A 22,956-nucleotide genomic window follows, 5' to 3' on the forward strand; every position below is an offset into this window, starting at 1 on the left:
TAAGTTAGGGACAATGTCGGTATTGTTGGAAGTGGGTCTTCAGCTTGTCTTTCTAATACTTCTAAATGGTATCCATGGAACGGGCCCATACTATATAGCCACGTGATGGGTGGGTCCCCTTGGCCCCACGCGATGATGGTGGGTCTCGTGATCCTGAGTGCAGGGTGAGTCCTCTTAGCACCACTTGGTTGTCGATATGTGGATCTTCCATGTGTGACCCACTAATTGGGTCCCAAGTAAGCGGGAGTGTTGAATCCCACATCGGCCGTAGAAAAGAAAAGTAATAGTTTAAATACCCTAACCCGAGTCTAACTAACACCGAGACTTGTTGTGATAAAACCTCACACCTGACGGATTGTGCAGATGGTAATTACCAAGTTGGAGACAATATCCGTGTTGTTGGAAGTGGGCCTTTGGCCCGTTTCTCTGATAATTCTACATAGATTTGCTTTTCTAAATGTATATTTTAATTGAAAAATAATAAATACAGACAATGTTGTCTTTAAATAAGGTCACGATGAGCCACTTAGTACTATGGTCTAGTGATATTCCTTTTCATTTGTTAGTGAGAGGTCTCAGGTGTGATTCTTGCTAAAGGCGAATTTGAACTCCATTATTATGGCTAGTCCATTGTGAGACTTAGCTCATTTTCCCACATCATTAGTGTATATACTATTGTTTATTCATAAAAAAATAAAAAAATAAAAAAATAAAAAATAAAAAAAGTGATCACGATGAGGTTCCTAGTAATTTTTAAATGGTTATTAAGCATTACGTGTGCAAAGCCAAGTTTTATTGTGTAGCATAAATAGTATTAGTTTATTTTGTTAGTACAAAACTCTTATTTGTTTTTGTTTAACGAGCATTGCAACAAAGTAACCGTCGAACAATTTTGGAGGTGCACTAAAGATGGGAAGAAGAAGATACTATAAATGAAGATAAGGTGGTATGACCGTGTGAGCAACAATGGGATTTTCATATATCAAAGATGTGTTTATATGGCAATATAGTATACATGAATGCAGACGATAAAATGGTTGGTTGGTTGGATTAGATTTTGGCAGAAGCATGAGTAGCCAAATTAAAGGGGGCAGGTGGAGCACGCATATCTATTATATTTGAACCAAATTCTCTCTTTTTATTATGTTGGATCATGACAATTCATTCCCATGTCCCTTATGCAAGGTGAGATGTATTTAGGATGGCATACAGTGTATCTCATGCAAATCAAAAGGGAGAAAGAAAAGACAGCGTGACACAAATTTGATTGCAAGGTTGGTTGGCCAAGTCACAGTTCAATTCATATGCTTGTAATATGTTTGCTAACTTAAGTATCCACAATAGTGCTTTGAATACATGTTATGCCCTTTAGCTAACTAATCAAGGATTTGTGTGTTGTAGACTTAAAAAGTTTTTTTTACACTCAGACTTGCTTAATTTAGATCCTCTATATGGTAGCGGCAGATCACTTTCCGGGTGCTTAAGTCTATACTTACCTAAACGAGTAATGAGTACAAAGCTTGCAAGAGGTGTTAAGTTACCTTGAAACAAAAGGAAGAAACTAGCGGGGTTCCTTTTTCTTCTTGTGTCTAGCCTAAGTGGAATTCTTTAGTGCGTACTGGTGTGATGTCGTGCAAGTGGTTAGATTTTAGTTATTTAAATTCTGACATTCGACGTTATCTAACCTATTTTGGGAGATAAAACGTCGGACACATGCTCTTTGCTTATCTAGTGCCCATTTTATTCTTATGATTCGGGAACGTGACTAAGTTGTGTTAATGCTTGCAATGCCTCCTATCTATGTTCTGCTCAGTTAGTTTTAAGGACAACTATGATGGTTCTCGATGATAATATGTCGAGCCCTTGTTAGAGACGATCCAGCATTTAGTGCTTGTTCGCTCCCTGTGACCAATCTCATCATTTGTTTGCTTATCAGCTTTGTTACTTAATAATAGTTTCGAATTCTCTTCTCCATCTCCTTAATAATAGTAAAACCTAAAAATAAAAATAAAAACTATGTCGCCTAATGACCATTTGCATGAACCCTTGATCTGTTTATTCCTCCACCCATAAGGCCTTGGGCTAGTTTCTTTTGTTTTATTTTGCATTGGGCTTTTGATCCCACATTCAAGGTCAGTCCTGAAATTTTTTAGGTCCAGAACGATGCTAAAAAATATGTTCTTTATTTTCACATGTAAGACTTCGATAAAATTATACTTGGAAAACCACTTCAAACTCAATAATTTAGAAACACAGAAAACTAATTTAATTTGTATCAAGAGAAGGGAAACAAAAAACCATGGGATTACAAGTAGATAGATGATGAGTTTTGTTTACTTTCTATCTGAACTTTTAAAGTGTTTATATATAAATCGTTATGCGTTTTTTCTTATTTACTAACCTTGTCCATATGGAATTAAAAAAAATAATGATATTTTCGAGTCTTTAAGTGATATATATAGCAATGAATGAGCACTAAATTAAACCTCTTGATGACACATTGACACACCCTGACTGGAGTTGAGGCATGTTGGCTGACATCCGAATGTGACATAGCCAAAATGTAGGTGATGCGTAAAAATATGAATAAATTTAAACCAAAGCTAGAATTTATTTAAGTTAATAAGAGAGTGTGCAGTTGTGGGAAGAACTCATAATACATAAGTAGTTAGAGCATAGATGACAATGCGACATAAGTAAAACAGTCAAACCTAGTTAAGATAGTTATTACACAACCAGAAATAAACTCTTACATTTACTTGGATAGATGTCAAAATCGCCACAGATCCCTCGTTCGCCAAGAAGATTTAGCTAACTAAGTCCTGAAGGGGTGAAAACTAGAAAGTGTGAGTGGGCAAAAACAAGGGTTTGAGAAACATGTTTCTTTTCATAACATACTAACCACTCGTTGTAAAACAAGTATAGTTTCAAGAAAATCATACTACGTATAAGTATGAAATCAAATGTAATTCATCAATAATTCAAGAAACACAACAAATCATAATATCTCAACCGTGACATATGAAAATCAGGTGCTCATCAATCTATGCTAACACATAAGTTCATGCAGAGAAATTCTGACATGAACATGACTGTGTGTAATCATAATATACGCTCTAGTACTACAATCATGTGAAGACTAGTGCTAAGCAGATCACATACGAGTCATGGTTGCCTACTGCAACCTAGGATAGGACAGACACTTAAAATGGATCCAAGGTGAGCATGTCAGTGTGGTATGAATACACATGTGAAACTTGGCCCTGACCTGGGGTGAGTACTACATCGGTGCAAGCATGCATGCATGATGACCAGATAAAATGTATATGAACATGTCATGACAATTTATAAATCTCAACAACATAATAGCACTTATAAAATGAATAAAACATGGCATGATAGGCATAATATTAAATCCAAATGCATTTGTGGAAACCATAAAACTATATATATATATATATATATATATATATATATGTATATAACCAAATGCCCACTCACTGATATGTAGTCGGATCGTAGCCTCCTAACCTTGCTTGACCTTGAAATTCCTTGGGACAATTCTCTCCTATATGTGAAACAACGTTTGTAATAACGAGTACTAATTAATTACGATAGTAAGGAAAACAATATAAATGTTGAGCAACAAACGTGCACATCGAATTCCACTTTGCCAAAAAGGCGTATTCGTCATTTTACAAACTTGGGAAGGAAATTACATGGAAAATCAGGGATAGGTTGTCACACACATCATATGATTTGCAAATTTGGTCTTTGTTGAATGTTAGACTTGAATTGGGATGAATGTTTAAAAACTGCAACCCACATAGCTACTAACTAGTAATTAAAAAGAAATTAACAACCAAACAGAAATTCGTAAAAATTAAAAAGAATAAACATGCACATAGCATTTCGAACTCAGGACCTCCTGTTAGTTTTAAACAACAAAAACTATTGCTTCTAATTAAACCTCTTGACAATCAAGCCAAATTTCATAAATTTAAACTCTTATGAAAAGAAATTTGTAAAAGTTGGAAATTAAAAAACACAATGTTTCAAACTGGAGGCTTCCTCATTAATTTTAAACAAAATAAACCACCATTTATGGTCAAACTTTTTGATAATTTGGCCAAAATTTATAAGTTGATACTTTTATGAACGGAAACTTGTAAAAATTTGGAAGGTAATTAAACACACATAGTGTTTTGAACCCAAGACCTCCTCATTAATTTCAAATAACAAAAACCAACAGTGCTAATTAAATTTCTTTGTCATTTAACCAATTTGATTTTAAAAAAAAATTACACTCTTATGAAAACATATATAAATATACTACTCTAATAATTTTGATGCCCCATATTTTTTTGGGCCCAAGATGGTTGCCCAGCCCGCACTGGGCTTGAGCCAGCCTGGCCCACATTTCACCAAAAGAAGTCTATAGGTGGTTGTTAGGCAAACAATTATCTATGGAAGTAAGATAGATTACAAACTACTAGAAAAGGAGAATTTTTAGTTGCTACCGGTTGGAAGCAACCATATACATGTTTATTATTACATGAGATACACACATGACTTTATACCACTCATGAAAGAGAAATATTTGTAATAGAAAACATCTAATTGGCATTTTAGGTATATCAAGGCTAGTAGCAGACGTGAACATATTCACATTGACCGTAACATATGTGTTGTTCTTATGCACGTGAGTTTGAAGTTCGTTTCTCATAATTTTGACTATTTTAATTGGATTATCATAATATTGTAAAAAAATTTATATCAAGACTAGTATGTTTCAAATGGACAATGTTATTATAAATTAATTTAAATCTAATCCAGCTCAAAAGAAAACTCATCCATCCTCAACTAATATCCATATATATGTCTTTTTTAGTTAAATAAAGTTGGCGTGTTTTGTAAAATAAATTAATAAATAATAATTTACTAACAATTTTTTGAACAATTATAAAACTTAGGTCTCAAAATTTGAGACTGCCGAGTTGAGGTAAAAATTATTTGCGTTCATGTGTATAAGTGAATAATAATATTTGGGAGGTGAAATTTTGGTTTTTGCGGATACAGTATTGAAGATAATCTACGACTAAATAAGTCAAGAAGAAAAGAGAAGAAAGCATAGTTGTGAAAAAGAAAGTGTGAGTGAGACGAAGAACAACATCTAGGAGATGTAAACTGTAAGAAACAAGAGTTAACTGCATTTATTTTATTTTTTTTTGTTAAAAATCTTCATATTGTTGTACATTGCTTCATGTTTTTCGACCTTTATTTAAAGCAAGGCGAATCCATTCAGGATCGCTAGACCCTACGAAAGACAGGAAATGGTTCAAAAGGTCCTCCGAGGCCTTACGCCAGTCTGGTACAAGATCCAATAGTGTCACCATGTGTTTAATGAAATGTTGCTTTGCGGATCTCGACAAGGCTCAAAATGCCTCGATGGCTTGGTCTAATTGATGTCTTTGCGCGCACCAAGTGCTCAATGTAATGTCAAATTAACATGACTCGGCATAAATCTCAGATGAACTTGGAAAAAAAATTTACGCGCACCCTCGCATTGTTTTTGTGTAAAAATGTAATTTCTAGATCCACCACAGTTTGAGGGCCTTCTTATAGAAAACCAAGTGGTGCACAAATTGTATTCACTACTTGTTAGAGCAACTCCACCCCTAAAAATTTTGCGCCAGCACTCAGCCTATTTATCTACTTCAGTGAACATTAATAGACCCTAATGAACAGTAATAGGCCAAAGCATCTCCACCCCAAAAAAAATGTGCTGGCACCCAATCTAAAAATGCGTTGACACAAACGATCTCCACCCCTACAAAATGCGCTGGCACCCAGTCCATTTAAAATATTAAATAATTTTTTTATAAAATAATAAATTAAAAAAATAGTTTTAATTTCGGATAGGATTTTTAACCAATCTCGTCACGTCACGTGTCATTATCCGAACGTACTATTTTGGGAATAGATTTCCGCTAAGATTTTCAATCAATCCCGACAAGCCACGTGTCACTTCCTGTTTAAAATAATTTAGGCAAGATTTCGATAAGATTTTGAACCAATCTTGTCACGTCACGTGTCATTATCCGAACGTACTATTTTGTAGATAGATTTCTGATAAGATTTTCAACCAATCCCGACACGCCACATGTCACTTCCTGTTTACAATAATTTAGCCAAGATTTCGATAAGATTTTTAACCAATCACGTAGTGCCACGTGGCATTGTCCAGTACCTCATCTTTTCTTTTTTTGTCCATATAAACCTACATCCCTACATCCATTCTCACACTAAACTCAATCCTTTTTTTTAGCTCAGAATACTTCTTTATTGTTTTCAAATCTTGAGTTCTTACAATGTCTTCTTCAAGGAGAGTGTATAAACAGTTGCAAGAGCAGCATAAAAGGTTGTTGGCACAACAGGAAGAATTGGTCAATCTTGATGAAGGTGGAGGTGGAGATGAGAACTTCGTAATGGAGGAAGATGAGGATGATCACCATAGAAGGCGGAGGGCCTCACATTCCCGCCGTATCATGGAAGTTGTGGATCAGATAGCCAAACCCAGACGTGCGGCAAACATCGATAGAAGAAGGGAAAGACGAGGTAAAGATCTCTTGGAAGATTATTTTATTCCCAACAGCGTTTTCCCTGATCATGTTTTTAGACGTCGTTTTAGAATGCAACGAAGTTTGTTCGATAAAATCATGAGTGCTGTTTGCAACCATGATCCATATTTTGTGCAAAAAGAGGATGCTTTTCATGTTCTAGGTATTCTTCCTGAGCAAAAAATTACGGCTGCCTTGCAAATGCTTGCATATGGAGCATCTGCAGATCAAGTGGATGAGATCGTAAGGATGGGAAAAACAACTGTTATGGAGTCCCTGATGCGGTTTTGCTCTACAATTGAAGCCCTCTACACCAATGAGTACTTTCAGAAACCCACGCCAAGGGACATGCGAAGGCTTCTGAGGAAGGGTGAGATGCGAGGCTTCCCTGGCATGATTGGAAACATCGATTGCATGCACTGGACTTGGAAAAATTGTCCAAGTGCGTGGCAATGAGCTTATGGCGACAGAAAATGAGCCAAAAGCATTATTTTGGAAGTAGTGGCTTCTTTTGATACATGAATTTGACATGTTTTTTTTTGTATTCCAGGAGCTCAGAATGACTTAAATGTTTTTGCCCAATCTCCAGTGTTTGACGAACTGCTACAAGGAAATGGGCCTAGATGCACATATTGGGTTAATGGTAATAAATACAAGGGACCATACTACCTTGCAGATGACATTTACCCAAGGTGGTCAACATTTGTCAAAACAGTGCCACATCCACAGAGTGAAAAAGAAAAACACTTCGCAAAGTGTCAAGAGGGGTGTAGAAAGGATGTCGAGCGTTGTTTTGGTATCCTGCAAGCTCGTTGGGCGATTGTCAGGGCTGCAGCTAGAATGTTTGATGTTGAGGCTCTTCGATCCATTATTATGACGTGTATTATTCTCCACAACATGATTGTTGCAGACGAGTATGATTATGATGCCGTCGATGAATACGGGCCGGATCTGATGAACAACTCAAGAACACAAGCTATTGGAACAGGATGGACGTTACAATGAATTGATCGTTCAGCAGTACACTTCATTGCAAGAGCCAGTATGGCACATAACCCGCCAGAATGACTTGATTGACCACCAGTGGGGATTGCACGAAGGCGAAGATAATTAAAATAAGGCTTGTGGTTGAAGAATAAAGTGTATTGTTTTTTAAGTAATCTTATTTAGTGTGTGTGTTTTTTATTTTTTATTTATTTTTAAGTTTATATGGTGAGGTTATGTAATTTTATTTGGTGTTTTTTTTAAAAGTTTATTTGGTGAGTTTATGTAATCTTATTCAAATGTTTAAATAAAGTACAAAAATTACATAAGAAATTAAATAAAGTTCTAAAAATAAATAAGAAATTACATAAGAAATTAAATAAAGTTCTAAAAATGTTAAGAAATTACATAACAAATTAAATAAAGTAGTACAAATAAATACGAAATTATATAAAGTCTGTGGAGTTAGGATATGTGGTGCTAGGATCTTCGTTGCTAGGATTTCTGTAGCTAGAACCCCCTTGACTTGTTTTGGCATCTCTTGCACGCCTCATTCGCACGAAATCTCTTTTTTCTGATGTCCAAAAATATTTTGAATTCGGAGACAGTCCTACTAGAGGCTTGCTCATAGTGTCACGATCTGCTTGAGCCATCCTTTCTGCTCGAAGCATCTCATTCTCTCAATGAAGTATTTCTCTAATCATCTCGTTCTCTCGATTAACTATTTCTCTTTGTCTCTCAGCCGCCGCATCACGAGCCTCAGTAGCTGCTATTATTGCTGCCATAGCAGTAGCTTTTTCCTCATCTCTAGCCTTTTCCCATGCCATGTTCAGTTCACCTTGGTGAGCAAGTTCCTCCATATATTTAGTGTAGTCATTTTTGGAAGAACTACATTTTTTCTTTGATGCCTTTTTACCTTGAGGCCTGAGGGACTGACGAGTCGGTTGGGTCTCTGGCACTTCTTCAGGCGTCCCTTCCGTGTCTTCAAATGTGTTGGCATCTTGTTTAGCCGTGTTTGCTTCTGGCGAACTGTGTAGACCCATACCGTGCATGACAACTTCTGGACCGGTTGCCACAATTTTGTATCTAGGGCAATCTTTGACAATTTGCCAACATTCGCATTTGTTGAATGATTTGTTACGGTTCTTTGCATTGTAGAATGCTTGTGCTTGTAGTGTCTATAAAAATGTGGGATAAGATAGTATTAAAAAATACAGGTGTAACACAAATAAATAAATTAAAATATTGATGGGTGTGGAATGCATATAAATTACATAAGAAATTACATAAAAATTGCATAAGAAATTACATAAAAATTACATAAGAAATTAAATAAATTAAAATATTGATGTGGGTGGAATGCATATAAATAAATAAAAATATTGTTACATGATCCGCTAAACTTGTCCTACTACGTAGATTACCGGAAGCATGAGAGATGATATTTTTCCAACAAGTAAAGGATGCATTGAGTTTTTTCCAACGACCTTGAAGACCTTGACTAGATCTGGCACCATTTCCATGTACATCACAAAACGCTTTCGTAATTTTATTCCACATTTCTCGTTTATCCATCTCATTACCCGTAGTCTAGTCATGAGTAGTGTGAACCCAACATTCACACAACGTAACATCTTCAATGAGCTTCCACGAAGTCATTTTTTTCTCTCAAAGTGTACAAAATATTCAAATGTAGAAAGTGTAGAAAATATTGAAATGTGGTGTAAGGTGAAAGATGAGGGTTAGGTATTTATAGAAAAAAAAAAAAATAATTTTTAAAATTTTTTCTGTATTTAAAAAAAAAATCATAATTTTTAATTAATTTTTAATAAATTTTAATGTTGTTAATTAATCTGTACCATTGGATTTGAAAAATATTCAAATCCAACAGCCAACGAGCTGCCACGTGGCCAACGGTCAAAATTCTGACCGTTGGGCCTTTTTTTTTGTTTTATTTTTATTTTTGGTGAAAAAAATGTGGATTGTTGATCTATGATCGGACGGTCCATTTTAAAAGTCAAATTTAAATTTTTACTGTTGGAAATCCAACGGCCTACAAAAACTAGCCGTTGGAAATCCAACGACTCTGAGGAGGGCCACGTAACCCTCATCCGGGTAAGCACAAGTGGGCTGACAAGCGGGCCCCGCCGCCTGCACCCTTGTTTCCTACTCGCGCTCAGTCGCGAGTGTTTTGCACGCACCAGCCAAATAGGCCGGCTTCTGGGTCTGTTCGAAATGGGCTGGTCTGTTGCCTGGCTTGGGCTGGGTGCCAAGCTATTTTGCGGGCTGGAGCACTTGGACAAGGTGCTGGCCTTTGTTTTGAACAGGGTGTTGGACTATTCCACCTCCGGTGAAAATGCTCTTATATGTTCATGCCTTTTATTTATTTTTTTTTTATGACAAATCTTCAAAAGTGTGGTGAGGTGACAGCTCTTGGAGGCCGAACTAGTTTTGGTTCCTTTGGGCCAACAATGCGTATCTTATGATCTCTTTATTTCCTCTAATTCAAAGAAGGGGTAATAATCAAACTTCTGTCAATGCATAGAAAAATATTTTACAAGTTGATGTAGAAATCCCTACCACATGATCTTCATGATAAATCACAAAAAATGTGTTTATACTTTTATACACTCCTTTATCTCATCTCATAAACTTGGTCAATAGTCAATCATAGCTAGCGAAATGGTTCCAGGTTCCCGTTCCACCCATATCCAAAAGCTCTAATCCTTTGCGGTTTTTAACTTTTTATTTTTATTTTTTGCAGGTTCTAATTAACCTAATTGGATCTGATTTTTTTTTTTTTTAAACCGTAGACCCCTCTCTCTTATTAAAAAGAAAAAAAAAAAAATTCCTTTTTTCCATCTCACAATCCATTCGCCTATCTCATTCTCTAACAAAATCCGTTCACTGTCATATGGCACCAGCAAACGACGATGACTTTGAAGACGCAGTGGCAGGGCTTGTGAGGAATATATTGAATGAGAGGTTTTGGGAAATTAGAAAAAGCAAAGATGTGGCTTAGATCATCGGCACTTGTGGATGTCAACTTCGAGAACTGGACAATAGCAGTCTCCCATAGGGACTTTAAGCTCTCATTGCTCCACACCGTTTCTTTTGTCGGATGGAGGTGGCTTGGTGTCTCTAGTATGAAAATGCCTTCTTCGAATCTACCTTTTTCAAATCAAGATTCGAAGAAAGCAAAGTACGAGTGTTTGGAGCTACTGAATAGTAAATCTGAATTAGAATTTTTAAGTACCCAACAAAATCATAAATTTAAAAGCAAAATCAAGATTTGGAGAAAACTAACAACAAAATAAAAACATGATACTTTTTGGTTCAATACTTACCTCCAAAATCATGTGAAAAAAATGAAGTTAATTTAGTTGAGATATATTACCTTATATTTAGGCTTAAATGTCAAAATGATCCTTGTGTTATAGCTATATGGCCAATTTACTCTCTGTGTTTTCGGGCTAATTTAGTCCTCATGTTTGTCCTTGTTAGCCAATTAAGGACATTTCATCCAATCTCTTTTAAAAATTCATAAGAAAAATCATCACTACTACAAAATTACCTATAACTGGCGGTCCTAAAACCGACAAGAAAACCTATTTCTGTCGGATATTAGGTAAAAATCCGACATAAACTCATGTAATGTCGGATAAAAGAACCGACACCATTGCTAGCGTCACAAAAAGGCTTTTGATGTCGGTTAGTCCCCTTAATCCACCACGAAGAAGGAAAGCTTTATAAAATTAAAAAAGGATAGTAGTGTCGGAAAGTGACATCGAAGCTCACGTCGGATACATGCGACATTAAATACTGAGAAAGACTGTCGGATAGAGTAGATTAGTGTCGGCCCTAACCGACACCACCTAACTATTTGATAAATAAAATAAACAACTATATTGTCGTCCATTACCGACATCACAAACCATTAATTAAAAAAAAAACATAAAAGTCTGTCTCAGTTTTTGATTAATAATAATTAGAAAAAAAGGTTTTAAAAAACAATTCTCACCATATTTAATGTATAGGCCTAAACAAACATTAATAATAATAATAACACCAAATACTAACAAACATTTTATATCCGTCATTACGCATATAATATACAAAAAATCATTCACCATAACAAACATTATAAATCTGCCATAACAAACACTAACTCCGCCACTACACATATAACATACAAAAAAATGAAATAGGAACTACATATGCTGACCAAAGTGTCATACATATCCACCAAGAAAGCGAACCAAATAAACTACTCAATAGAAACAGAGCCTGAATGTGACCCAAATCCTTATTGAGATCCTTCTTGTGATCCGAAAGCTTTCGTCAAGTCCACATCAAATGCAGCACTTGAGAGCAATCCAGAAAACCCACCAGTTGGAACACCTGGGGAAAATCCATCAATGGAAACACTTGCAGAAATATGTGAGTCACTAGGAGAAGACATCTTTGGTCGATACACATGGGCTGCGTAGGCATCGGATGCATAGGATATAAAATAGGTGGCTGATTCTGGCCTGTATATGGATATGCAATAAGAGGCTGACTCTAGCCCAACTGTTGGGTTCCCGATGGGCTGTGCAGTGGTTGCTGTTAAAACTAATGCATCAACGTCATTATAAATTGATGCTGCTACTTGAACATTTGCTGATGCTGCTGGTTTAGTTGTTGCTACCTGGTCTCTAATTGTTGAACCTTAGCCTTTACCTCTCCTAACCGTTTAGCATTAGGTTCGTCCCTCATTCTCAATTCATTGTTTTCAATCATCAGCAGTGCTACTGAACTTCTGGATGATCTCTTGGAGGAATTAGAAGTAAAAGCGGAAGAAGATGCATACGACACCATATCAGGTGTCACCCCATGACTAAAACCTCGGACCTTATTCCTACTCTCTGGACCCATCGTCTCGACATAAACTTGTGTTCTAAGTTCATCAGTGTCGTCTTTGCCAGACTCAATCAGAGATTGAATATTGCTCTCCATGGTTGCCTTGCAATACAATTGGATACATCCATCTATATTGAACAGGCCCTGCAAGAACTGCTTCATCTGCCAAGTGAACTGGGAGGTGCACCATTATATCAAAAAATGCATGAGGGAATATTTTCTCAAGTTGACATAATGTCAAGGCAATTCTTGAATTCAATTGTTGGAATCCTTCCTTAGACTACTTTTTACTACATAACTGTCTGAAAATTACACTTAACTCTAATAATACCATAGTAACAGATTTAGGCAAAACCGAGCATATTGCAAGCGGGGGTAACTGCTTCATTAAAACATGACAATTGTGACTTTTCAACCCATGTATTTTTCGTTCATTCACGTGCACACATCGCGACAAATTTGATGAATATCTATAGGGGACCTGAATAGTAGACAACACTTTGCAAAATGCAGTTTTTTCTTCCTTTTTCACCATGAAAAATGTTGGAGGTCGAAATGTTCTATTTCCTTCTCTAAATGGGTGTTGACTACGTCTTATGTTCAAGACTTCAAGATCTACACGTGCAGCCAATCCATCTTTAGGCTTTTCTATATCTAGCAATGTTCTCACCACATTGTCATATATATTCTTCTCGATATGCATAACATCAAGATTGTGTCTAATCAACAGATGCCTCTAATAAGGTCATAAAAAATAGATTTCTTTTTCCATAGACTGTTACTACTTCTACTGCTCGAAGTTCTTCTTTTGTGTTGCTCAACTGAAGCATCTTTGTTTGGTTTTCGAAAAGTAAATCTCAATGTAGGAAGTTCTTCAAGACATTGTAAACCAGTCAACTGTCTTGGTGCACTACGATGCTTTTGTCGACCATTAAAAGTTGTGGTTTGCCTTCGAAAGCTATGAATATCTGCAAGAAAGCGTTGATGCCCTAAATAACAAATCTTACGAGTCGTCGGCAAGTAAACAGATTATTTATCATGCATGCAATGTGGACAGGCTTTATAGATATATGTACTCCATCCTGACAACATTCCATAAGATGAAAAATCACTTATGGTCCATAAGATGACAGCCTTCATCGTAAAATTTTGGTTGGAATACACATCATAAGTGGGAGTGCCCACCTCCCATAACTCATTCAACTCGTCAATCAATGGACGCATGTACACATCAATCTTTTTACCAGGACTGCGCAGCCCTGGTATTAACAGAGACAATAAAAAATTCGGTTCTTCATACACATCTAGGGCGGTAAATTGTAAATAGAAAGCACCACATGCCATGTGCTATGGTCATGCCCCATTTTCCCAAAAGGATTAAATCCATCACTAGCCAACCCTAACGGGACATTTCGAATTTCAGACATAAACTTCGGATATAAATTATCCAAATGCTTCCATGCTAGAGAATATGAAGGATGCTTCATAAACTCATCCTTAGGACCACCTCATATGTTCAGCCGTATGCTTTTACATAAAAAATCGTTGCAATCGTGATTTTAAAGGAAAATACCACATAACCTTAGCTGCGATTTTTTTCCTCGAGCTATCCTCTACGTTGGTAATTTTATATCTTGATTTACCATAAACAGAGCACACGATCAACTCCGAAGTGTCTTTCCAATAGATCATGCAATCATTGGGACACACATCAATCATCACATACGTCAAACCCAAGTCATTTATAGGTTTTTTTTGCCTTATAACAAGATTCATGCAAACAATCCCCTTCAGGCAACATTCTTTTAATTAACTCAAGTAATGTGGTGAAGATCTCGTTCAGCATTGCCGCTAAACACTTGATTTGATATAGTCTTACAACCGCCTCCAATTTTTTAAACTCCTTATAACCTGGCCATAAATCTTGATCTGCTTCTTCAAGCAACCTAAAAAAAGTCTCCACCTCTTTTGGACGCCCTTCTCCAAAAAGGGGTTCAGTAGACGGCCCAACACGTTCTTTCGTTAATGGTTGGACAAATACATCATTAATAAAATCATGCATATCAATCACCTCTTCTTCTGTTTCCTCTTCTCCAATTGCCACATTTTGCTCTCCAACGTTGGGCTCACCATGATGTCGCCACCAAGCGTTTTTATAATCTTTATCCATATCATACAATACAAGTTCAACAATAGTTTTCCTAACAAAAGTATATTGATTACAACATCTTTTGCAAGGACAAATTAATTCCAACACCATTCGCAACCGCTTGATCCAAAAACAAATTAATTCCATCTGTATACGCTTTCAAATTTTGGGTTATCATCAACCAACTCTTGTCCATGTTTTACCACTTTATGAGGGCAAAATATTATGTTGACACTAAGATCCCTACAATCTTTCAAATCCCTATCATGTAGGCATAACTATTAGAATTTTCAATTCCTATCTCTCAACCTTTGAACTCTATCATGATTACATTCTTTTAATTTCCAACACCTATTATAGTAAAAACAAATTAAAATAACAACAAAAGGTTATCAAAATTATGCTAATCTAATCTTGAGTGTTCATTAAATTTAAGTTTTGTATATCCTCATAACAATTAGAGTGCAAAAATAAATTAATTTAACATAATATATTCCTATATTACTAAATATTATCAGTTTAACATAAATATTTTTTTATTTAACATAACAATAAAGTGACTAAATAAATTAATTTGACTAAATATTTATTTATTTAACATAAATACTACAAATTTATCTAATTACTTAAATTAAAATTTTTAAATAAATAAACTTGTGTATTATACAATCTAATTACTCGATTGACTGCGCTCGTTAGGGATATTCCGTTAATTTAAACGTTAATTTTAACAACTATATAAACGTTAATTTAAAGCACATAAACGAAACTAGCTAATAACTTCTCATACATTGCTCAAATAGGGTGTTTGAATATACCAACGTGATCTACTCAACACCATGAACATCCCCATATTTTTGGAAAAATTTTCCGACCACCCATGCGCCGGCCAAGACACGACCAGATGCGCCCCCACGTGCGGCCAACCCTAATAGAATAGTTAAGTGCCGTTAGGAATATTCCGTTAAAACCTTAACAGAAGTTAACGACGTTACATGATGCCGTTAGAATATTCCGTCAACTCTGACGGAATATTCATCTCCTTCTCCGGCGAGCCTCGCTGGTCGCCGCCGTCCGCCGCTGTCTACAACTTGAATTTTCGTCGGTTTCTGGAAAAATTTTCAAACTTCATATCTTTTCCATTTCTCAACCAAATTCCATGAAATTTGTACCAAAATGAAGCTTACAATGAGTAGAACAAAACCTTACCACTTTTAGGACTTAAATCCAACGGAATCTCATCGGAAAAACCCACGATAATCCGGCCAAACTTGAAACTCGCTAAACTCAACTTCCCGACGTCCAAAACACTTCGTTTTTCTTCTCTGAGCTTCGTGAAGACATTCTAAAGCTCCCTAGAAGCTTAAAAACTTCTAAAAACTTCACGATCACGATTGCATGAACAGTAACCAAATTGGAGCTCGCGAGAAACTAGGGTTTTCAAAGGTTTTAAGTTCAAAAAAAGGTATGTATAAACTCCTAGGCTTGCAAGGAGTTTGAATGTTAACTTTAAAACCTCGATCCGTGCCTGAAATGGTTGGTTGAAGGTTTGTCTGTGCGGTTGTATGGAAATGGAAAAAAATCCGAGATAGAGGAGAGAGAGGTCTGAGTGTTTGTGTGTATGGTACGTGGGAGTGTGTGTGTGTGCGTGTGTGGTCCAGCTTGATCACCCACCAAAAACCACAAAAACATAAGTTCAAATTAGGTCCAAAATGATAGGACTTAGCATAAATGGTCCATATCCAAAGTAAAACAACATGACACTACACAACGTCCAAGGGTAAATAGACATTTCACGCCATCGAGGATAACATAATAGACACATTTGGAACGGGCTATGACAACGTCAGATATGTCTTATCTGCCAATATATTATATAAAACCGACACCAGTCTTTGACACAATAAGCCACTTTTGTGGTAGTGCGCATATGAGATATAATTACCCTTTCTCTTTACAAAAAAATGCAAATCAATGAGAAATAACACATAAGAGATAAAACTTCTAATCTAAAAAATGATTAAGGTTGTGACATAGAAAAGAGAGGGGGTAATGCTAGGGAGGAGGTCGAGGAGTTTATATATATATATATATATATATGGGGGACAACTGGTGTTAAGTCACGGTTATAAATAAGTTTATAATAATTTATAACTTTTTTATAGAAATTAGATGGAAATGTCTTTAATTGGCTAATGACCAAATTGAAAACACAGGGATTAAATTAACGCAATGATCAAAACATAGGGACCATTTTAACATTTAAGCCTTGTATTTATGGTATTGGTTTTTATTATGATAATGTATAAACCATGAGAAGTTTCATTATTTTTATTTGCTTTAGAATTCTTGTCTTACTTTGCCGGCATTGGAATTAATTATGTTCTTAATGGTCCCTGACCGGTGGATATAGCTGTGAGGTTTAACTTATCCTTTTGATTGGTAGGTTAATTGGTGATAAACTTGGGTTTTGTTTTGGGTATTTTGATGTTGTACGTTTGTGGTTTGGCTTTATTTATTATTTGGGTATTTTGAATGTCTGTATATGCTATTTTGTGGTGCAAAATTGGCGATGTGGGTTGATGGTCGTTTTCCGGCAGCTGCGGCAGGCCATTCCTCACCTAGACTTCTAGGGTTTCATCTACTAACCTCTATAGATGATTTTTCATTTTGGGTTGAAACCTTTTATGTATTTCTTTGTGTACCATTTTGTAAATGATGCAGAGAGGAATCATTCATGCTTTGTTTGCATAAGTGGCATTTCTTTCTGTATACCAGTCCTTTCTAAGGATATGTAAGAGGTACTTTGTCTGTTTTTTCTTTATTTAATGAAAGTTCTCTACCATTGACAAAAAAAAAAATGCGTATGATAAAAAAAGTTCATTAATCAAGTGTACTTTCTTTCATTATTGCCTATTTATGGGCTTAAGTATTACATAGAAAATGTCCTAAACTAATTATATATTAACCCAGAATTCAACAACAACGTAGTAAGTTTATTATTTACAATACTCATCCTTGAATGTTCACCAATCAATGATAGTTGCCTTGATAAAACCTAACTTGAAAAACCCAGTGAAACAAAACTAAAGCGAAAGAGAAAAATCAAGCACAATTTAAGAGAGAATAGAGAGAACTGGAGTTGAAAATTCAAGTGTACGTTCTTTCTCTTATAGTTCCTATTTATAGGCTTTCAATTTACATAGAAAATATCCTAACTAATACATATTACATATCGACCCAAATGTGAACAATAATAATAAATGTTGTTTACAGAGAATATGAATTTTTTTGATTTGTTATCTGGCTTATCACCAACAGATAAGACTGATTAAACGAACCTTGCATATAAATATATATTTTCAGTCTCCATCAACCATTAAAAAAAGTCAGGTTCGAGGTTGTAGTATTGTGGATTTTCCCGCAAGTCTGATAGAGTTGCATTCGTGCTCCATGCACGTTTTTTAATATACGTGAAGAAAGTTGATGATTTATCATAAAATTAATTAGTAATATAAGAATTGATTCATTTTTTTATAAGTTCATGCAATGTCTTTCCTCCCATCAATGTAAGACTCATTCTTAAAACACAGTTGATGTTCCATTATAAAATCAATTGATAATATAAGGAGTAGATCAACCTCTTATAAATCCTTGCAAGATACCTTTTCCCATCAATGTGATATTCATTCTCAAAATCACTCCTATGTTCACAATGTTACGAGGGTTCAAATTACTCAGGTGAACTCAATCAACATCTCAACACGCGCGCACACACACACACATATATATATATGTTGGTACTATCTGCACACACTTTTTAATTTTTCACATATTTTTTAAAATTTATGATCGTCGAATCGAATAAATTAAAAAATATTAACAAATAATATGTAAAAAGAAAAAATAAGTATATAAATTGCATCACTCTATGTATAATGTACTATACACATTAGATTAAAAGACTTCTATTTGTTGTCAAGTGGATTATAGGATATGGACTTTCAATCAAATTTGTGGAGTTGGCTATTTGCCCCACATGTTAAAGTATATTCCACATTTTATATATGAATTATCTTGAAGAACGCGTTAACGAAAGTCCAAGAAAAGACTTCAGAGTAATTACCTAGTTCTTTCACTTGGAATTGGATCCTCTCCGAGGAAAAGCCTCAGAATTTTCCTGACCCACTAACATGGGTCGTTTAATTTTAATCAAATGGCTACTATTATTATAACTTTAGAGGATCCCCCTGTTTATAATCGTTTGATCAAAATCTAACAACCTGTGTTATTAGGTCAGGAGGATATCGATGATTACCTCGGAGAGAGGATCCAATTCCCTTTCACTTGTAGCAGCCACCATAGCTGATCAAGAATAGTATTATTTTAATCTCATTTATTTTGTGATCAAACCGTGCTATAAATAGTGCTAAACGTGGAATTGAGAAAACAGAAAGGAAAACATTGGAGACTAAACACTAAGAATACTCCAATATTCTCTCATGGCTTCTTGTAACAAGAGTTTCTCTTGCGACTACATGCTGTTGGATCCCAGCGATGTGGGATTTTTTGATCTACTTCACATCTTGTTTTCCAGTAGCTTGAAGAGGAGGAGGTTTGTCCACTCTTCTATGGATACCGAGGACGACCGTGACCGGAGGTGGCTCATATTTCTCTCCATTGTGGTTCAAAAGTTGCTTCTGTTTGTAGCAACGCCAATGGCGATGATTGGCAGGGGGATCGAGATCTGCTTGAACCTTTTCTCAAGTACTCAAAACTTGGTCGCACTGTTCAAAAATTTGCTGCGAGGTATATATAATTAGCTTCCTTTGCATGCATGCAGTTAATCTGTTTTTACAAATTTTTAGATTTACTTAAATTAATTGGTAACTAATCTCTTACCAGTATTCACAGTTGTTGCTGCTATTCAAATTAATACTCATTCTTATTATCCACAAAATTTGGTTAAAAAAGCACAGTTTAATTACTAAAGCTATGTTATGATGAGGGTTTCCCAAGTTTCAAGGGATTGGTGTCAAGTTATAAAGTAAGGATCATAAAATGTTGTATAGAGGGGATTAGAAAAAACCCTGCATGAGCAGGCATGTGAGAGAGAATCGTAGATGACACCTTTCAATAAGGGATTAACAAATCTCTCTCATATGTCTATGTAATGCTTCCGGAAGGTCTAATCTCTTCTATGCTACATTTTGTGGTCCATTGCTTACTAACTTGACATCAATTAATTCCTTGAAACTTGAAAAACCCTCAACCCAATATAGCATAAATGTCTACCTTGCTGCTTTTTTTTTTCTTTCACCTACTTTCTAGCGCTAGCATTCTTAAAATAGTCCTGATACAGTTATTATTTATTTGTACAATCTTAACTATCTCTCTAATAAAGATGATACAAATCGAGTTAAGAATAACATTTTTGTTCTTAAAATATTCTTAGTGTACATACGCATCTTATTTTGGTTAACTTTTAACGATGATTAATATCACGAAGAATGGTAAGCGTTCATGGAAACACTTAATTGGAGGCAGCACTGCTGGCCCGCTAGATCATAAGCAACTGGTATTTCTAAAGTATGTTAACAATTCTAATTACGAAGTTAGTTGGCAACTAGCGTTTCTAAAGTATGGTACTCCTCGCTCCTACAGGAGAGAGTTTGATGCATGCCCTCGCACGTGATCATTACCGAGAAGCCAATTTTACTTCATTGTTTTCTTTGCTTAAAAAAGTTAATAACTTTTATTCCTATAGTATATGAAATAATTTGAGATTGATGGTTAGCCTAGCTAGTCCAATGGTGACGTATCAGTTTAATATATATTCGTCCCCGTTGGCAAATTTGGCATGACCATAGTGAACATATGTAGCTAGATCCATATATTGTAGTAGAAATGTTTTTTTTCCCCCTGTTTAGTTATTATCACTTGTAGTTGTGATAGTTTAATCAATTTGTATGAATCACGAGGTCAATAGACAATACAGAAAATAATTAAGATTGGTGTTGGATAGAAACGGAGTTAATTGATTATTATCCATAGGTGAGGATATAATACCAAAGAAAGACTCAAGAAAGTTTTTGTCGTTCATTGGAAATTTGGACAAACGAGTGGAGCTGGACAAAAGCATCAAACATGGAGATGGTAGGTATAATGCAGCACTCAGTATGATGGCCTCTAAAATATCTTACGAGAACAAATTCTACATCGAAACTACAGTCCAAGATCACTGGAAGGTTTGATGATTTTATTCATATACATCTTTAATATATCCAATGCTTGCAATAATTTATTAATATTGAATTAATTGTAAAAACATTTTTTTTTTTCCTTATTATTTTGGCAGATGGAGTTCATTGGCTCTTACGACTTCCGGAATGGTAAGAATTGCTAAAACTACTCAAATACTTTTCTTTTTAATGCAACAATATTGGGTGGCCACACAAGAATTCTGTCACACAATATGCTAGTAATAATTTAATATATTAAATTCAACATTTGAATACTACTACATTGGTAAACATTTTTACATGTAGGTATACGCGCAATCAATTGTATAAAAACAAAATCTGAACTTATATACTGTCTGGCAGATTATCAAGGAAAATCCACAACCCAAGCCTGTATTCTACGTGACAGAAAGGCGGACTATGAAATTATTGTTGTGGCCTTTAGAGGCACTGAACCCTTTGATGCGGATGCATGGTGCACTGACTTTGACATCTCCTGGTATCAATTTGAAGGGGTTGGAAAGATCCATGGAGGTTTCATGAAAGCTCTAGGTTTACAGAGAGATGTTGGTTGGCCGGAGCCAGAGAATATCAAACAAGTCGATGCCGGCCCAGGTGGCTTAGCTTACTATGCCATCAGGGACATGCTGAAAAAGCTTCTGCTTGAAAATGAGAGAGCAAAATTTATAGTAACTGGGCACAGTTTAGGTGGTGCACTAGCAATTCTCTTTCCAGCAGTTCTAACATTTCACAAGGGAAATGATTCAAAACTCTTGTTGGAGAGGTTGGAGGGAGTTTATACATTCGGGCAACCAAGGGTTGGAGATAAGGCTTTTGGGGAGTACATGGAAAAGAAAATGATACAGCACAAAATTAATTATTTTAGGTTTGTTTATGGGAATGACCTGGTGCCTAGGTTGCCTTATGATGACAAGGCCCTAATGTTCAAGCACTTTGGGAATTGCATCTACAGTAATAGGGAATATGAACTGCAGGTATAATCGTTTTCAGTTTTCAGCTAAATTAAAAACTAAAATAAAAAACTAATTAATTTGGATAATAATCATTTATATATATATATATATTTTTTTTTAAATTAAAAACTAAAATTCTTCAATTTCAAGCTAAATTTAGAAAACTCATAAAAATAATTTTTAGATTTTTGTTTTCAGTTTAAAAAAAAAAAAAAAAATATGAAAACGTTACCAAACAAGTTTTACTCCTAAGACGTGCACTCCAAACTAAGAACTTTTAAAAAAACATAGACCTTAATTTCAGTCCACATTATAAAATAGTTACATGCTTCTTATATATGCTGTTGATTATATGTGCAGGTTCTTCCGGAAGAGCCAAACAAGAATTACTTCTCCCCAGAGAAGGTAATACCGATGGTGGCCAATGCTTTTGGTGAGCTGAAAAGAAGTTTCACCATTCCGTATATGAAGGGACCAGACTACAAAGAAGGGCGATTCCTCAAAATGGTTAGGCTAATGGGTTTGGTAATGCCAGGAGCAGCAGCCCATTGTCCCCAAGATTATGTAAACGCCACCAGATTGGGATCCTCAGACGTGTTCTTACAGCTCAAGCATTTCATGTGAAATTAACCAAAAGCCATATATAGTCCTACAACACTAGCAGGACTAAAATGTAATTAGATTCAAGTTTCCCGGTTATTTATTCACTTCAGGGTTAAAAACCTTTTTGGTTTTATGCCTAAAGTCTATTTTAGTCATTTAAGTTTAATTTAACCAATTTGGCATTGTGATTTACAAAATTTGTAAAATTAGTCGCTTCAGTTAATGTATTAAAATTAAGAAAAGAAAAATACAATGGATATTCGTGAATTTCTATGTGGCAACTGCAATTCTACGGCACGGGGGTGATGGGGGGTTGCGGAGGGAAGACGGGAGGAGAAGAGAAACGACGAGGGCTTGGGGTTTTGTTTTCGTTGAAATGGATTTTTAAAATATCTTTAAATTTCCTATTTTTTAATTAGTAAACAAATAATTTAATAATTATTTAACAGAAAGTTAACGAAAGTAACTGGCATTGCAAACTT

General features: G+C 35.5%; 1 protein-coding gene across 1 annotated transcript; it reads left to right on the forward strand.

Moving 5' to 3' along the window:
• Nucleotides 1-19,106: 19,106 nt before the first annotated feature.
• Nucleotides 19,107-22,727, forward strand: LOC137746561 (triacylglycerol lipase OBL1-like). The gene is made up of 5 exons (XM_088677519.1): nt 19,107-19,464; nt 20,710-20,903; nt 21,014-21,047; nt 21,261-21,892; nt 22,232-22,727. Exons 1-5 carry the CDS (start codon nt 19,158-19,160, stop codon nt 22,493-22,495), a joined length of 1,431 nt encoding a protein of 476 aa, XP_088533645.1. The 5' UTR covers nt 19,107-19,157; the 3' UTR covers nt 22,496-22,727.
• Nucleotides 22,728-22,956: the final 229 nt, after the last annotated feature.

Source organism: Pyrus communis, chromosome 2, assembly GCF_041283825.1.
Source record: "Pyrus communis isolate YQ-2024b chromosome 2, ASM4128382v1, whole genome shotgun sequence".
Taxonomy (NCBI): Eukaryota; Viridiplantae; Streptophyta; class Magnoliopsida; order Rosales; family Rosaceae; genus Pyrus; species Pyrus communis.

Coding starts and splice junctions, on each gene's coding strand:
- LOC137746561 (XM_088677519.1), top strand. CDS start 19,158: ATGGCTTCTTGTAACAAGAGTTTCTCTTGCGACTACATGCTGTTGGAT. Junction 19,465..20,709: donor GTTCAAAAATTTGCTGCGAG/GTATATATAATT, acceptor TATTATCCATAG/GTGAGGATATAATACCAAAG. Junction 21,893..22,231: donor ATAGGGAATATGAACTGCAG/GTATAATCGTTT, acceptor TTATATGTGCAG/GTTCTTCCGGAAGAGCCAAA.